This window comes from Mus caroli, unplaced genomic scaffold (assembly GCF_978045245.1).
Source record: "Mus caroli unplaced genomic scaffold, Mus_caroli_1 scaffold_2, whole genome shotgun sequence".
Lineage (NCBI taxonomy): Eukaryota > Metazoa > Chordata > Mammalia > Rodentia > Muridae > Mus > Mus caroli.
The window spans coordinates 160,144,951-160,163,106 of NW_028227257.1; the positions used below are offsets into that span (position 1 = coordinate 160,144,951).

Consider the following 18,156-nt stretch of genomic DNA (forward strand, 5'->3'; position numbering starts at 1 on the left):
TCTGTTCCCAGGGATAGGGGAAGGCACACAGGAGTTTCTTATCTTTACTTTATTTGGCAAAACAGGGGGGAAATCTTTACAGAGACCTGACATCCCCAACCCACCCCATTTCCTGCAAAGCACAAAGGAGAAATTCCACTGCTAGCCTGGCTCCTGCCTCAGGGATGACTGTGGCTAAAAGAGCATAGTGCTCTTTAACCCACATGGAAGCTGCAGACTGGTGACAATAGAAAGGCTCTGTCGGTCTTCACCCTGTCCTGAGCAGTGTTCTCCCAAGTTGTATGCTAGTCCCTGGGGTCCCAGAGATAACACTGTAAGATGCAGCTAATGAGTGAGATCTAGGGTTCATACTTCCTGATTCTGTGACTTAACTGCCAGGCTAGAGAAACACACACACACACACACACACACACACACAGTATTCCCTGTGGTCTTCTTCGGGTGGTGATGGCACATGCCTTTAATCCCAGCACACAGGAGGCAGAGGCAGGTGGATCTTTGTGAGTCCAAATCCAGCCTGGTCTATAGAGCTAGTTAGTTAGTTCTAGGACATCCAGGTCCAACACAGTCCAAGCTGATTTCAAATTTACTCTGTAAGCCACTCTTACTTCACACTCAAAAATCTTTCCGACTTAGCTTCACAACTACTGGGATTTCCAGTATGCATGATCACACCCAGCTTGAAATTCAGTGTTAAAAATGATACTGAGTGCTTGCTGCTGCAAAGCACATACAGTAAGGTGGGAGCAGCAGAGACATCAGTAGAGCCTCTCACCAGCATGGAGTGCAAAGCCACAAATGGTCCGTATTTTACAATAATGATTGTATCTTATGAATAACAGGAATGCCGATAAGAAGACAATAGAAATGTTAATCACCCCGATGCATCAGGACCCTCTGTATACTTGTGACATCACAATGTACCCCCAAACACCACAATGTACCCTCAAAGTACATGGAATTATTAGATCTTAGTTTAAGATTTAATTGGAGATGAAATAATAAAATGGTAGGTGTCCTTACTTGATCATAAAGTATCTTTTACATACATACGCCATTTACATTAACATACTCCACACTGAACCATGTATATGTGTCCAGTTAGAAAGCAAATGAAGGGCTAGAGAGATGGCTCCACAAGTTGAAAAAAGTACCTGCCAGGCAAGCCTGATGGCCAGGGTTCAATTCTCAGAACTCACATAAAACCCCATGTGGTGGCAGGTGTCTATAATCCCAGCACTCTCTTCTCTTCTCTTCTCTTCTCTTCTCTTCTCTTCTCTTCTCTTCTCTTCTCTTCTCTTCTCTTCTCTTCCTCTTCCTCTTCCTCTTCCTCTTCCTCTTCCTCTTCCTCTTCCTCTTCCTCTTCCTCTTCCTCTTCCTCTTCCTCTCCTCTCCAGCATTCTCTTCTCTTCTCTTCTCTTCTCTTCTCTTCTCTTCTCTTCTCTTCTCTTCTCTTCTCTTCTCTTCTCTTCTCTTCTCTTCTCTCCTCTTCCTCTCCTCCTCTTCCTCTCCTCCTCTTCCTCCCCTCCCCTCCCCCCACTTCCTCTCCTCTCCTCTCCTCTCCTCTCCTCTCCTCTCCTCTCCTCTCCTCTCCTCTCCTCTCCTCTCCTCTCCTCTCCTCTCCTCTCCTCTCCTCTTCTCTCCTCTCCTTCTCTTTTCTTTTCTTTTTAAAATATTTTTAAAGAAACATTTTATAAAGACTTATTAATAAATAATATTAGTACATTGTAGCTGTCTTCAGACTCATCAGAAGAGGACATCAGATCCATTACAGATGGTTGTGAGCCACCATATGGTTCCTGGGAGTTGAACTCAGGACCTCTGGAAGAGCAGCCAGTGCTCTTAATGACTGAGCCATCTCTCCAACCCTGATCCTAGCACTCTTACAGTGAGATGAGAGCTTGCCCAGAGCACTAGGGTCAGCCTGCCTGGAATACTCAATTCAGCAATACTCAGCCCAGCACAAACAAGACTCTGCCTCTGAAACAAGGTAGAAAGGTTATTTTCTGACCTCCTCCTACATGCCATGGCGTGTGGGCACCCACACTCACACATATACACACAAACAACAAAGACAGTAAGTACCAAACAACCAAACAACAATAAACATAAATGGCTAAAAATTTTAAAAATAGTAGTAGTATTGTTAACATAAGCAACACTGTGCCTTTTAAGATAGCTAACGTAATGTCTGAAACCACACAAATAACATAGCATTTTTTGTTTGGGCTAGGGTTTGCCTGAATAGTCAGAGTGGCATCTGAACCCAGTTTGCTCTGGATATTACCTGCAACAAGGAAGGAAAATCAAGGCACCATTCACACCTATCTTCTCCTTATACTTCCAACAACAGTTTGCTAGGTGTGATGTGCAGAATTCAGTTGTCTTCTGCATTGACCCCTCATCTTATCCTCTCTTCTCCTGACTCCACCTGGCTGCAAACACAAGTATTAAGTGAAATCCTTAAAAAGTTGGGGGACAGTACACAACATACCAGCACAGAGGGCAAGGAGAGAAAAGCCCCCTCTCAGGGTTCATGCCCCAATCACTGTACCTTCTGGGACTGACTGGGGTGTGTGGTCTGCGGGGCCAGGATGGGCTCCTTCTATTTCACCCCTTGGCTATTCCTTTGTCCAGGAAACTGGAAAGCTCTCCCAGTGTGATGGCTAAAGTAGAAAGTACTAGACAATTCAGAGTGAGCCCAGCCCCAGAAGCAGTCTGGACTTCGGCAAGAGTTAACACAAGTGTGTTAGTCATGGTTACTACTGTTGTGATGAAAAACCCTGACCAAAGCAAGCTGGGATAGACAGGGTTTAGTCGGCTTACACTTCCACATCATTGTTCATCATGGAATGAAGTCAGGACAGGAATTCAAATAGGGCAGGAACCTGGGGGCAGCAGCTGATGCAGAGGCCAGAGAAGGGTGCTGCTTGCTGGATGGCTCCACATGACTTTATCAACCTGCTTCCTGCTTCCTTATAGAACCCAGAACCACCAGCCCAGAGGCAGTAGCACCCATAATGGCATGAGTCCTCCTCCATCAATAACTAAGAAAATGCCCCATAGGCTTGCTCACAGCCTCATTTTATAGAGGCATTTTCTCAATTGAGACTCTCTCCTCTCCAGTGACTCTAGCTTGTGTCAGGTGGACATAAAATTATCCTGCATAACTTGATATTCATTTTCTTTGGATCTTAAAGTCCTCATAAAGGCCTATGGGTAAAGGACTTGTCTACCAGCCTGCACCAATTCTAGGAGGCGATGGCACCCTGGGACAGTGGAGCCACATGAAAGAAAGATAACTGGAGACCCTTGGCCCTTCCTTTCCCTATCTTCATCCTAACCATAGCTCTGTTCTACCACATACTCCACCATAATGTCTGTTCTCCCTATAGGAACAAAACAGTAGATTAGGGAATGAGAGCATCCTCCCTGCTGTGAAGTGAGCCATTTTGCTCCTCCATAATGACTGTCTTCCCACAGGCCCATAAGGGAAGCAACAGAGCCAGGCAAACATGGACTAAAATCTTTAAAATAGTGAACCAAAATAAATCTTTCTGCCTTATGCAACAATATGTAGGGTAACTGTCAGTGATGGAAAACGAACACAATATTAAACCATCGAAGTCTTCTAGGGTCAGCATTTGCAGACTAAGGTTAAACTGATATCTGAGTCCAAGGGCAAATGCTCAGAAGCATAAAAACATGAACAAGCAGTCAGATGAAGGCGTGTCCTGCCTTTTGAAGCTTACCCAGGGATCTTTCCTTTGTTTGATTGGTCGACCTCACCACGGGAAGGCTTGCACGAGTACGACTGCCTCTAGCAAAAGGACTCGGAACTTCTCCCTCGGACATGGCTTCCAAAGAGTCACCAGATGTCTCTGATAAATGCTCAACCGGATCCCCCAAATTGGGAGGTTGAGGACTGTGGGACAGCTTGGGACTTTTTGTCTGCAAAAGATATTTTAAAAGAAAGTGTTATTACTACAAGAAAGAATTATTTATTATTTATTAATATGAATTTATTATCACCATGATATTGTCAATGCCAGCTCTGGGCAGGAAGAAAACCACCATAAGGATTGCTCTGGGAGTCAGTAGTATACATCCCTAGAAAAAAATGTCCTTGATGACCCCATTACTAATTATAATCACTAGATATCTACCTTATAAATGGCATAGGATAGGGGTCATCCTGCACGATAGGAAAGACTGGTGGAGAATAATAAGCAGATTCTCACCATAACAGCTGGGCCTGTGCACCTTTCTCTGTGCCCAATGTGGATATTAGGCTCACGCTAGAGTAAACTGGTCTTTACAGTTGTCTATAAAGAACTGATGTCAGAAGCTGGAGAGATGGCTCAAGGGTTAATATTCACTGGCTATGACATAAAACTAGCCACATCATGTTCACCATGGAATAAAGTCAGGCAGGAACTCAAACAGTTCTCAGGACACACAGTAGCACATAACCACCTGTACCTCCATTTCTAGGGGAGACTCTCTTCTGGCCTCTAGAGGTCTTAGTCATGCAACAGTCATGCAGACACATATGCAAACACACACTAATACACATACATTGAACTAAATTAAATTAAACTTGCCCAAGCATGGTGGCTTAATCTTAGCACTCAGAAGGCAGAGGCAGGGGAGTGTCTGAATTCAAGGCCAGCATGCTCTATAGAGTGCATCCAGGACAGCCAGGGCTACACAGAGAAACCCTGCTCCCCACACACTAAACCAAACAACCAAATAAACAAATCAAAGCAATGAACAAACCAAACAAAAATGTGTTTATAATTCAGTAAACTACACAGTGAAGGAGATGTTAATATTACCATTGATTGTTTTTCTGTTCTGAGGCAGAGGACACTCAGTAAGTTGCATAATTTTGTTTTTAATCTTCCTTGCTAATCTGCAGACAAGTAATAACCCCACCTACACATTGCCTAATATAATTTCACTGTGAACTACCTGTTTAGACTGCTACGCTAGGGAGTAAGTATGTCAAATGTCCCTTACCTGTTAATAGATAGTACTCCATGAACATAAACCATGGGGGTGAGCACTGTCCAGAAATCAGGGTGTTAGGCACTGGGAGATGTCAAACAGCTCCTGAATTAATTGATGATGTGTATGGAAAGCCATAAATAACCCAAGGGAATTATGATAAGTAATAAATATGAATTGTGTTGTATACTTATTCACATTTCCATGAATAGCCAACAGAACCCTACTTCTATGCTCCAGGCATAGGCTTGGGACTAAGGAGAGAATGACGCAGCATGCGGACATGACTTTCTTCCTCATGGTGTCTATAATCCATAAGGAGACATACATTAAAGAGAAGGACAACACACTTGGAAGGCAGAGACCATGAATAGCAGAGTGGGGCCACCCTGGTCTACAAAATGAGTTCTAGGACAGCCAGGTCTACACAGATGAGTCCTGACTTAAAAAAACTGAGAGATGGGGTGCAGTTTGAGAGGAAGTTTGTCGTTCAAGATTGGTGGCAGAAGTCAGCGTGTGTATCTAGAGTCAGAAACATGTACATGGTGATATCTAGGAAGAAAGAAATTGGAGAGAGGGTCCAAGCCAGAGTATAAGGGGAAAAGTGAGAAATGCATTCTGGTTGTATGGACCAGTTTGTGCAAAGTCCATGGGACATAAAGAAGCTGTGGACCTGGACATTTATGGGGGAGAGAGCAAGAGGAATCATAGTAAGAATTATCACCTGACCAAAGGTAATGGAGTGGCACTGACTATTCAGACAGGGAAAGGGGTGAATGGTGGCAGGATAAAGATGCTTTTCTAGATCACAGTGGCTGCTGGATAGAGACTGGAGATAATGATACAGGCCAAAGGGTAGAGAGGAGACGCTACAGAACTTCATATGGCAGAGAAGAGCTAGGGGACTTCATAGGGTAGAGAGGAGGCACTAAGGAACTTGGTGAACGCTAGAAAATGGACACACAGTCCCAATCTTCCTGGAGCCACCTTGTGGGAGGCGAACTGATCTAGAATAACCAGGCAGCTGAGTTTACTAAGATTCCGCAGGAGCTGAGGGTGGGAGTGGGGGTCGTGGTAGGGTGCAGGCTGTCTGAAAATGCCCGTCCATCAGGCACTTAACTCAAGGCACTGAGGCTTCCTTTGGAGAGATCTGTTCAGTCATGAGGAGCCCTGCCATCCAGTGAGCTTCACTTGTTTTATAGTCCTCTGGGTTTATCTGGAGGTTTTTTTAAATTTATTTAAATCAAGAGATACTGAAAATTATGTTGTCTTTCCTGCTTTAATGATTTAGCTACTAATCCTTGAGTGAAGCCACATTTTATGTGGTACCTATTAGTTAACAGACGATTCAGCTAGACTCCTCCTAGGGACCTAGGCTTGCATCCCCCCCCCTTCTCTCTGTGTGTGTGTGTGTGTGTGTGTGTGTTCCCCTTAAATCAGGCCTGCCGCATGGTGTGATTTCTCAGAGGGACACCTTGGCCTGGGCCTGCTAGATACTGCCTGCTGTCGCTGTATTTATATTTCATAACAATACTACTAAGGGACTTTTATAAAGATGGCATCACCTCCATTGCATTACCAGACAGCCACACTGTGCTGAACCATACAGGACCCTCCCACTGTGGGAAACACAAAGTCAATTCTTCCCCTCCTGTGACCTGCAGGGATGTGCCTTCCAGAGATGCCTGCACATCCAAATGAAACTCAGACATTACAAGCCAATGAGATTAAGAACCAAGATTCCAGCCAGAAACAACTCCATTAACAGGCAAATCAGTCCTTTAGGTTTGTTTTCATGTGCAAGCTTCCAAAGCAGATTATTTCCCAATTTACTTTTTATGAAGTTGGCATCTATTATGGTGAAGTGATACTCTTCGTGACTGTTTTTCTTTCAGTCTGGGATCAAACCGAGCACATTATCCGACTAGGGAAATATCTCTAACTCTCACTCACCTACCTCACCAAGATGTGGAGAAATGGCTGTGGTCACCAATGACAGAGCCTCTTAGTTATGCTAAGCAGCATCTCAAACTAGATGTGCTCTATCAAGAGAGTCAGGGAGGTGAAGAAGGACTCATTTAGCCAAGCACAATAACAAGTAACAATATTGCTGGCTCTGCTGTAGACATCCTAACATCCTACGGCTGGCACAATGTGTGTGATGAGCTGCTATTTTCCATTGCAATAGGCAATAATCCTTGAAAAAAATGAATCATCAAATCTCTATTTCTTGTTCAGGGTCATCACAGTAGTAAGTAAATATAAAAATAGAGACGAAAGGGCTGATATCTTTTCTAACTTCCTATATATAAACGATTTGGTTATAAATGTATACTTCTCTTGACTTTTATGTCATTCAGTTTTTTTTTGTTTTTGAAAACTGTCCCTGCACATTAGCAATTTCCCCAAACACTGCACCTTCCCCTCCGATGCTACTTACTGGTAAGACATTTTCAGCTCATAGAAAAGACAATGGAAATGGATAGCTCATGATATGCTATACTGAAAAAGGATGCACTTGGGCACTTAGCCTGCACCCAGCACATAAGCTGAGGAGATTTGCCTCACACATAAAGCTGTGGGCTCAATTCCTAAGATGACATGAACTGGGCATGGTGACACCCTGTAGCACTTGAGAGGTAGAGGTAGGAGATTCAGTAGTTCAAAGTCTTCAGCCACATAGCCGATTCAAGTGTGAGACTAGCCTAGGACTATTTCCAAAACAAACAACAGAACAGAACCACATATTTGTACCATACAAACAAGAAGAGCCATATGGGTGCGGCACTGTGAGGGCAGGGGAGAAGGTTCACAGGCATAAGAAATGGAGGTGTTCAGGACAGATCAGTGGTTGGATGCTTGCCCAGCACACCAAGTTCTGGGACTTCTTAACACTGCAATGTTAAAAAATGAAAATTAAAAGTGGCTTTTGGGAGAATAGAACCTGAGTGTGGGAGATGTTGGGTTGCTCTGAGTCCTTTCCCCTAATTGGGACCAATCACTAGGCACCTAAGCATGATGAAACCAATCAAATTCTTCTTCTCAGAAACCATCATGGGTCAGGGAATTTACTGTGTGATGATGAAACAGCCCAGAGAAGTGATGAGAAAGAGGACCGAGAAAAGGGACCACACCAAGCCGGGCGTGGTGGCGCATGCCTTTAATCCCAGCACTCGGGAGGCAGAGGCAGGCGGATTTCTGAGTTCGAGGCCAGCCTGGTCTACAAAGTGAGTTCCAGGACAGCCCGGGCTATACAGAGAAACCCTGTCTCGAAAAACCAAAAAAAAAAAAAAAAAAGGGACCACACCGACTTGTGGTGGTTCACAGATGGGAGGTACCTGGTCCATTGCCTAGGCAAGCGATTCTGGGGTTTGCAGCTTCCAGTCACTGGTGGGGTTGGGTATGTCACGGGGTGGGGCTTACAGCTAGTTCTGCCCTTAGTTCCAGTTTTGTTCTTTCACTGTTTCCAGAAGATTCTACATCTCATTAGCAAGTGATCACTGTAAAACCAATTTTAGTAGTCCCTCCCTCCTGCCCAGGATGTGGCGTTACTCAGATATAAAACATGAGTGACAGCCAGGAAGAGCATTTAACTCTCTAGAGACCAAGCCAACAGCATCAAGCAGCTAGGGGAGGATTATCATATAGAGGGGTACTGCTTAGTTTCCAAAACTCTGAGGCAAAACAACAGTCAAAAGAGATCTGTCTTAAGTGTGTGACCTGGCTTTAAACTCCAGAACTAAACAAAACAAACTCACACTCCTTACTATATATATATATATATATATATATATATATATATATATATATATATATATAATGAGTATAGGAAAGGAATAGGGCATGGGGAGATGGCTCAGCTGGGAATGTATTCTCATCACAAGCAAGCACTTGGACCCGAGTTCAGTTCCCCAGCACTCATGTAAAAGCTGGCACAGTGGTAGATGTCCATCATCTTTTAGCACATGGGATGTAGGGGCAGAAGGATCCAGTAGCTTCACAGCTAACTTAATGGCAAGCTTTAGGTTCTGTGAGAGACCCTATCTCAACAAAAACCAAGGTCAGTAACAACTTAAGAAAACATCTGATGTTGACTTCTGGCCTCCACATGTATATAAACACGTGTGCATATGCTCACAAACATGTATGTGTAAACACACGGTGTGTTGGGGGTAGATTTAATGTTCCCTAAAAGGGAGGCAGACTACTGGCAGGATTTTGGATTAAGATGAAGACTTTTCTGGGCCTTTCATTGTCCAGCTCTGCTGCCTCTGAGGACTGTGGAACTGAGGGCTAGCCCTAACCCTAGGCAATGATGGGAACACTCTCTGGGCCACTCAAGCATTTCCCTTGCTGTTTCATGGTGTCCCAGGACACTGATCTCCCTGCATTTCAATTACAGATTTTTAGAGAGTTCCCAGTTCACCAAGTGCCTCAATCCTGCAAACACAAATGAGAACATGGTGGTGTGTATAGTCATGCCAGCCAGTCCAGTTACTTTTCCTAAAGTGTGTTCTTCCTTAAGGAGGACTTTGTATCACTGAGCAGTGATGGTGTGAGGGGATTCATATGGCTCTCTCCCAAATCTTTATCTACAGCTCTCTGACTAAATGTCCAGATATCATCTCTTCCTGATGACAGGAGAAGGTGGAGGGAAAGGGACTACCATCTCAGGTTCCTATTGCCCTGGACCCGATGACTCGTATGTGGTGATCTCACTTAGCCATCCCTGTAGCTTCATAACAGTGCTTACTGCTGCGGAAACAGTGCCTAAGCCTTGTACACTGAACTAGCAGATGACAGACCCCAAGCCCAGTATGTAGGTTATGAATATGCTTCTCATTGCTAAGTTACTTAACCAGAACTTAGAGATGCTGGCTCTGAATCACTTTCTACCAAGAATTGGTCAACATATAACCTTTACCGGATGAGAGTTGGCTGATGTGTTCCTATTGAAAATTCCTTTTTCAGCAAGGGGAGTCAACATATTATTCAAACACATCATGAAATACATCATGCAAAGAAGAAAGGGCACTATCACCCAGCAGAAAAGAATAGCTAAGACATCCTACATGCTATTGCCTATACAGTACCTGCTCTGTATATACATACGTACATAAGCATATATACATGCTTAGAAGTTCTTTCCAGCACTACCTCTAGGGAATGCTGTGCCTGCCTCTCATCACATCCTCCAACATCCACCACAAGCTAGATGCTTTATTAGGGTATCAGGTTTGTGCTTGGTGTGTGCGTGTGCATGTGCGTGTGCGTGTGCGTGTGCGTGTGCGTGTGTGTGTGTGATGTTGCTGCATTTAAATACTACAGCCAAAGAGGAAAGGAAATCAAAGATTAATCATCAAAGACTGCTTTTTCTTTCTCATTTTCAGACCTTTTAAACTCTAAACCAAAATGCTGAGGTCCAGCAAAACAAACCCGAGAAACTAAGCTTTCTAAGATATGCTAATTGCCAGGAACAGTGGGATGTCTGGTTGGCCAAAGTATTCAGATCACAATCTGTTTTGAAAAGAACAATCAACATTGCCTTAATAAACTTTTCCAGTCATCCAAATGAATGCCCAGTTTGCCACAGAGCACTCAGAAACACAACACAAATGTATTCAGAAGGACTCATTCCTAGGCCTTGTTAATTATCTCCTTCACTGAATCAGCTGAATCATGACACCTTGTACTTGAGAAACTTTCAAATCACCCTAGTCTAAATTCTCATTTGAACTGAAGAGAGCCATGTAGAGCTAGGAACAAACTAAGTATTATCATGTAATGAGTCAAGCACGGGCTCTAGTTCTCCTCTCCCATCCTCAGTCCAGCAACACTACATCTTCGAAGAAAATCTAGTTACTAGGTAGGAAGGGTCTGAGCCAGGCTCAGTTTACAGAGAGCCCTTTCTAAGACCCAGGGGAGGTCCCACCCTTTTCTTTACATCAGAAGTCTTTGAGTTTGTAACTGGAGATGGGAAGGAAGACAAAGAGCTCCGTAATGCACACCAGACTTCTCCTGGGCTTTTGTCTTTACAGACACCCACTGAGGGTCGATGCATCCGCCCAGATTCTTGTCCTCCAGGCCAGGCATCTGCCATTCTCAGCTGAGTTCCGGAACCCAAAGCCGGAGGACCTTTGAAAGCAGGCAGCCTAGAGTTTTGCATGGTTTCTTGCTTTTTCCCACAACCTCGGTGACTCTTGGAAAAAAAAAAATCAGAGCCTGGACCCCTTGGGTTCCTCAGCACCATTCTTATGATGATGACTGGGAGAGGAGGGAGCACACTGGGCATGACAATGGACTGCAATATAAATATAAAAGAAGGATGGGATAGACCAATCTTGTGACACTATGGTCTCAACTCTAGAGACTCAGAGAAATGGTGGCTGAGGCAAATAAACCAACTTTTTTTTTTTTTTTTTTAAAGATGGGCAAAGACTAAAGAGCCCTGCTGCCAATCAAGAAGAAGGCACAAAGCCGGGCGTGGTGGCGCACGCCTTTAATCCCAGCACTCGGGAGGCAGAGGCAGGTGGATTTCTGAGTTCGAGGCCAGCCTGGTCTACAAAGTGAGTTCCAGGACAGCCAGAGCTACACAGAGAAACCCTGTCTCGAAAAACCACCAAAAAAAAAAAGAAGAAGGCACAAACCCACTTAAGATGGAGTGCTTGGTGTTTTCCTGGGTGTTTCATGTCGAGAGTCAGGACCCAGGACAGGTTTCCAGCAATGCAGTACTTTCAGCCCCATATATAGAAAATGGGAGTTTAAGCAACTCCTCTGAGGCTCTTCAACTACCTCTCCTTGAGCTCTGAAAGGTCAGTATTTCCGCTCCCTTGTTTGGAGCAAGGTTACTAATTTTTCTCTAGGATTTATTTTGATGACTTTTCCCTGATAAACTGTGCCCATACCCTGTTTCTTCAAGGCTCGTATATCAATGCTTTCCTCCCTCTTCTGCTGGGAGTGCCCAGACATTATTCACATTTTTCACCTGTGAAAACATCCATGTTTGGTCTGGAGTGAAACTCGATGATTCAGCAGTGAAACGAAGTACAACTGCATCTTCTCTTTCAGTCTCCCCTCCTGATGTGCACTATTTCATTGTCGGATCAGAAGGATGGGGGGACCGACGTGCCAACTGCTCGATGCCCATAGACAGCCTGTCCAGAGCCATCACAGACATCTGTGCAACAACCCAACTATGGTCATGAGCAAGGGTGGGGCCTTCTGCCCCGGCCATGCAAGTCCCTTTCTACAGATGCAGCAGACAGAAGACAAGGTCAGCTCTGGTACAAAGAGGTATATCCTTGTCCTTGAAACAGAAGTGTGCAATGTTTTGACATATATAACATGACACTGTCATCTTCAAATGTGTTGCATTTACCTGCATGCTGCTGTATTACCTGCATGCTGTTGCATTACCTGCATGCTGCAGCAGGGTACATATGCCTGTGAAGAATACCAGGCTATAAACATAATCTCCACAGAGCATCTTTTGTGTTGGTTTCGTCTTTTGATATCCAACCCTCTCAGTTACAGGAAAATGGGAAACAACAATGTTTCTTTTAGATTTAAAAAAGAAAGAAAAACCATTTTTGCCTCATGAGGTATGAGTAGGTATTTCCTTATCATATAAGAAGAATTTTCTAAAACACAGCATGTTAGGAAGGGAGCTACTGGAGATTTCCAGCCAGTCCCAGGACTGAATGTGAATGTGCTTTCTCTTTTGGTGAGAGCCCCCTTTACTAGATTCTGCCTGTAGTCAATTGCTGCATCCCTCGTTCTTGATCTGAAACAAGCAGTGTATGCATAACAAACATGCAAGGGCTTGAACAAGCCCTGTGGCTCCATAGCCCTCACTGGCCTCTGCTGGAATTCTCAGCTGCAGTTGCTACTGGAATTCAGAGGCAAGAATGCACTTGAAAAGCTTTGGGATTAAAGGTGTCTGTGAGGACTGTTCTGACTCCAGGGATGAAAGGAGAGGGACCTGATTGCAGGCTTTGAAATTCTGAATAGAATACAATCTATGCAGAGGACTCACCTTGGAAGCCTCCCAGTGAAAGCCATTAAGACCCCACACACATGCCTTTGGGAGGAATCCCTAAAGATGAGCTGAATTGTTGTGGAACCAATCAGGTATTTTTCCCCTAGTAGCAAAGGTCTAACTGCAGTGTAAGGCACAGACAGTATCTTGGGAACTCTTACCTCTGTGTTGGTGGCCACATCCTCTCCAAATATCTCAGAAAGTTTTTGCTATTGCTTACAAGCATACACTGCACACCCACCCACATCCAAAGCCACCCTCTAATGCACTCCTCCCTACCACCACCATCATAACTACCACATGCTCAACTTCACTGTAGAGAGTTTCAGATAAAACAAAATAAAACTCCCCCAAACAAACAATGAATCTAAACAAACAAAAAGAAAAAAAACCCCACTTTATGAGAGTTTCAACAGAATCTCATTTTCAACAGAATCCTGCTCTGTTTGTTTGTTTCTAACACTGTCATATGTTTTGGTTTGGTTTGGTTTAGTTTATTTGGTTTTTCAGAGACAGGGCTTCCCTATGTATCCTTGGCTGTTCTGGACCTCTGTAGACCAGGCTGGCCTCAAACTCACAGAGATCCACTTGCCTCTGTCTCCCAAGTACTGGGATTAAAGGCGTGTGCCCCACTGCCCGGCTTATTATGTCATTAAATACTGGGATTTGGAAAACCAGGCAGAGGACAAGATTAAGAACATGAGAGCTTTGTGTTTTGCTCACACTGTTTTGTGGCCTGCAGACTAATTCCAACAATGGTATGTCCTAGTGAAACATCATTAATAAGTTAAATGATATAATCAGAGTGGTTGGGGGGATCTCATTGGTGGAGTGTTTACTCTCACAATACATCCTTGGGTTCCATTCCCCAAACCGGAAAAAAAAAATAAACAATTAAGATAATCAGACTATTTACTTGATATTGTTAGGGTAAAGACAATGTCGTAAAACTCAAGAGGACAGCATTTGTGAACTAGGAACTCCACAAAGCATTGAGCTACCATTTTTTTGTACTGGTTTCTCAGAGTTTCTGTACAGCTCAGCTGTTGATATTTGATCTTTTTTTTTTTTTTAAAGATTTATTTATTGGTTATATGTAAATACACTGTAGCTGTCTTCAGACACTCCAGAAGAGGGAGTCAGATCTCATTATGGATGGTTGTGAGCCACCATGTGGTTGCTGGGATTTGAACTCTGGACCTTCGGAAGAACAGTCGGGTGCTCTTAACCACTGAGCCATCTCTCCAGCCCGATATTTGATCTTTTAATATGCATTGTAATGATAAGTACTGGCCCCCAAGGCTCAATGTGGGGCACCAATATGCTATTGAAAAATTTTAATCTCAATCTGTGGTTTCTACCCCACCATTGACCATTCAGTTCCCGGATAATAAACCTTGATCAGCACTAGAGTTGGGCAGACAGATATATTTACTCTCTATGCTTTTAGAATCTATTCCCATTAATAACGCCAAATTATAATTTACCATGTTCCATCTGGGCTGCTCTTACCTTAAATTGGTAAGCCCTCATGGCCATGCTTTCATGACTCATTTAACCTATGGCTGCTTCCTCCTCTCCCACCTTCTTCTCTCTCCTCATGGTCTCCCCTGACCCCAAGCCTGGGAACACCAAGCCCAGCCTCTCTCAATTCTGCCCAGCTATAGTCTGTGGGCATCGTTATTCACCAATCAGAAATAACTTGGGGGTGAGGTCATATAGCATCACTTGGGTCTATGTGTGGACTCTTTCTTCTCTGGGGCAACTGGGTGTTGGGGGCCTGCAATTAGCATTATAATACATGGCAATAGACTAAAACTCAGCACTCAGCTTTCTACCATAAGGGGCAGCCATAAGTCATGGGTTTCCACAATGGTTAGAAGGACACACCATGGCTTAAGTAGCAGTAGCCTAGCTAGTCTGGAGAATAGTTACTTCCAGTTTTAAAATGGAGAACTTCCCGTCACAGTGGACCTGAAGTAGTCACTGAAGGGAAGAACAGGTACCTTCAATTTCTAACCTTAACCTCTTGCCACTCCAGTGTGGAATCTCCAAAATCACTGCTATGGTTGTACCTTCTCTGCAATGCAACAAAACAGAAAGGGAAACAAAAGATTTGACTAAGACCTTAGATAACCAGTTATTTGTTGATAAGCTAAAAAGAAAGAAGTGGGGTATGATGCATACATCTTTAATCTAACCCCCAGGAGATAGACAAGTGGGTGTATCTCTTTGAGTTTGAGGCTAACTTGCTCTACATTTTAAACTTCAGGTCAACCTGGGATACAAAATGAGACGAGAGAGAGAGAGAGAGAGAGAGAGAGAGAGAGAGAGAGAGAGAGAGAGAGAGAGAGAGAGAGAGAGGGGGGAGGGGGGGGAGGGAGAGGGAGAGGGAGAGGGAGAGGGGGAGAGAGAGAGAGAGAGAGAGAGAGAGAGAGAGAGAGAGAGAGAGAGAGAGAGAGAGAGAGAGAGAGAGAAAACAGAGGCAAGAAACAGAGACCAGAGGTTTTCTTTCCATTAAGCATAAGGAAACAGAAAGAAAAATGGCCCCAGCAGAATCAGCAAGACTCTGGGTTCTTGTTTCCACCAATTCCTAAAAAAGGTGTCGGACAGGATCTCAGACCCTGAACTGTTTATAACTGAGAGGAAAAAAAAGACCCAGGCCACAGTATCAAATCTAAGTTCTGCAGATTTGAAAAACCGTTCAGGGCAGAGTGTAGAGTGGCAGGGATGAGCTTGCCACAGACAGCAAGCACCCTTCTCCTCTGTGTTTCTGTTCGGTGTACAAGACATGTGGGAGGCTGTGGTAAAGAGCTCTTTGGCTTGCATGAATTATAAGATCCACTATGGAAATATGAAAAGAGTTAAAAACTCATAGCAAGAAATTAAGGATAAACATCTGTCAGAGTTGGGTGGCTGCAGGCTATGACAATGTGGGGTTAGGTATATGAAACCAACATTTAATATTTTTAAGGACAGGGTCTGTAGCTCTAAGACCTGGCTTGCCTCAAACTCACAGAAATCCACCTGCCTCTGCTCTAGAGTTCTGGGATTAAATAAAGGCCTGTGCCTTGCAGCCTGGCCCCAAATTTAACTTTTAAGTCTATATTGGGGCAGGAACTTTCTAATTTGAGCTTGTTCTAAACAGAAGATCAAAAGGGCCATTATCTAAACGGGAAGGTGAAGAGTTCAATATTGTCACTGGACACTGACCAAGAGGGCTGGGGCACCTCTGTAGAAAGGCAGACAGACAGCTAGACAGCAAGGCGCTTCCTGAGCCTTTGCATCTGGGGCCTCACAGTGAAGGGCAGTGGTTCTGACGTCTGCATATTCAGGAGACAATGAGGAAATAAATAATCCCATGTCTGGGAGACAGAAAGGACGTGGGTGGCTGTGTGCCACAGATTTAGCTGGCACAGCTCTCTAACACTAAGCCAAATGACTGGGGACACTTCCCATCTCCTGGAGCCTGAACAATCTAAACGAAGGCAGTATGAAGTCAAGGGCCTTGAGTTTAAAGGCAAGCAAGTATTATTAAGTCAGTGATTGATTGCTGGAGGCAAACTTCAGCACTGCCACTAATTGAAAGTGTAGAGTCAGGACCGTTAAGGAATCTTTCTGTGCCTCAGTCTCCTCGTTTGCAAGATGGGGATGCCAGGACACCTACCCTTTTGGGGGACAGCATTCAGAATGGCATATGGACTCAGTAAGTTCCAGAATGATACACCTGATTCCATCCTTGCTATACGGGAACATGGGCCAGACAAATGATCTGGATCCATTATTGAAGTGCTAGATCTGAATCAAGTCAGCCATGTGAATCCAAACTTTTTAGGAGTGCAAGACACTGGCTTATTTCCAAGAGGACTCTGGCTGATAAGCTGATTGTATAGGGTCTCATTAGGGAAGACTGTCTTTTCGAGGACCATGCAAAGAAATCAACCTACTGTATGACCGTTCAGACTCGAAACTGAACTCGGAAAGTTCAGTAGGAATTTGAGGCAAGCATGCAGTTAGTGCTTGTTCTAGTAATATTCACGCTCACCACTGCAAACAACGCACATGCTTCCAACACTGCGAGCACTCAGTCACTCAGTTGTGGTGATTTTGAATCCACACTTGGGGTAAATGGGAAAGTGCAGGCAATCTGGTTAGGTCAGTCACAGAGATCAGAACACCACAAGCCTAGGAATTAGAAAGGCACAAACGAGGTGCAGCTCGATGCAGAAAAAGGAAGGCAGAGTACTAACTCGCTGAGACGACTCAATTTTCATCAAGTACCTTTGAATGTCAAGTTCTGCCTGGAGAGATACCAGCATGCACTGCAAAGCCTGTGACCAGGAGACAGAAAGAGAAAGGGAGTGAAAACAGGAAGAGAAAGGGGGTAGGTTGCCCAGAGGGTCCACCTAGCCTTTCTCAATAATGATGTAGCAAAGTTAACCTTCTTGAGGGAAAGAAGAGATGGAGCCAAGCCCATCCATTTATTTTTTCAGAACAACATTGAGATCAAGTCTTGACTACCAGAGATCTCCTCAATGCCCCAACACAGGTGTGGTTGACTCCATCTTGCATTACCTAAGAATGTGTCACACTGACCCACTGTCCCAAGAGTACAGAGGACTTGACAGAGCCTTCCCATCCAATGAAACATCTTGCTGAGTCAGAAAGCAGGCTGGGTGTGTGTGTGGGGGGGGGGGGGAGAGGGATGGAGGCTATCATGAAGATTCACACTAGCCCCAGGGCCCACAACTTCGGCTGTCTTTCTAACATAGTACTGTGTGTGTGCAGTACTCTGTCTACATCTGCACACTGCCACCCAGGACATTACAGCCACAATGAATGTAGGCCGGAAGAGTGATCAGCATTTAACCCAAAGTAGGAGTGCTAACCCTTGATCTCCTCAGCCCTTGAGCAGCCTTCCCATAGCAGGGCTTAGCTTGCCAGGGCCTCCTTGATTTGCTTAATTTTCTTCGATGCTACTGATCTATTTTTGAACCCCTTCTTACAAACACACAAACAAACTAGGTAAAGGCACTTGACAGACAGCTTGGAAGTAAGAGCAGGACTGCTCTCACAAAGGACTGAGTTGAAGTATCAGCACTGATATA

At 44.3% G+C, this 18,156-nt stretch overlaps 1 protein-coding gene across 17 annotated transcripts in view; it reads right to left on the reverse strand.

Moving 5' to 3' along the window:
• Positions 1-18,156, reverse strand: part of Kiaa1217 (KIAA1217 ortholog) — a 470,681-nt gene that overhangs the window by 153,539 nt on the left and 298,986 nt on the right. For all 17 annotated transcript variants that reach the window (XM_029470015.2, XM_029470001.2, XM_029470022.2 and 14 more), the window contains one exon: positions 3,753-3,951. In XM_029470015.2, the coding sequence (XP_029325875.1) occupies positions 3,753-3,951 (199 nt within the window). The remainder of the gene's footprint in view (positions 1-3,752; positions 3,952-18,156) is intronic.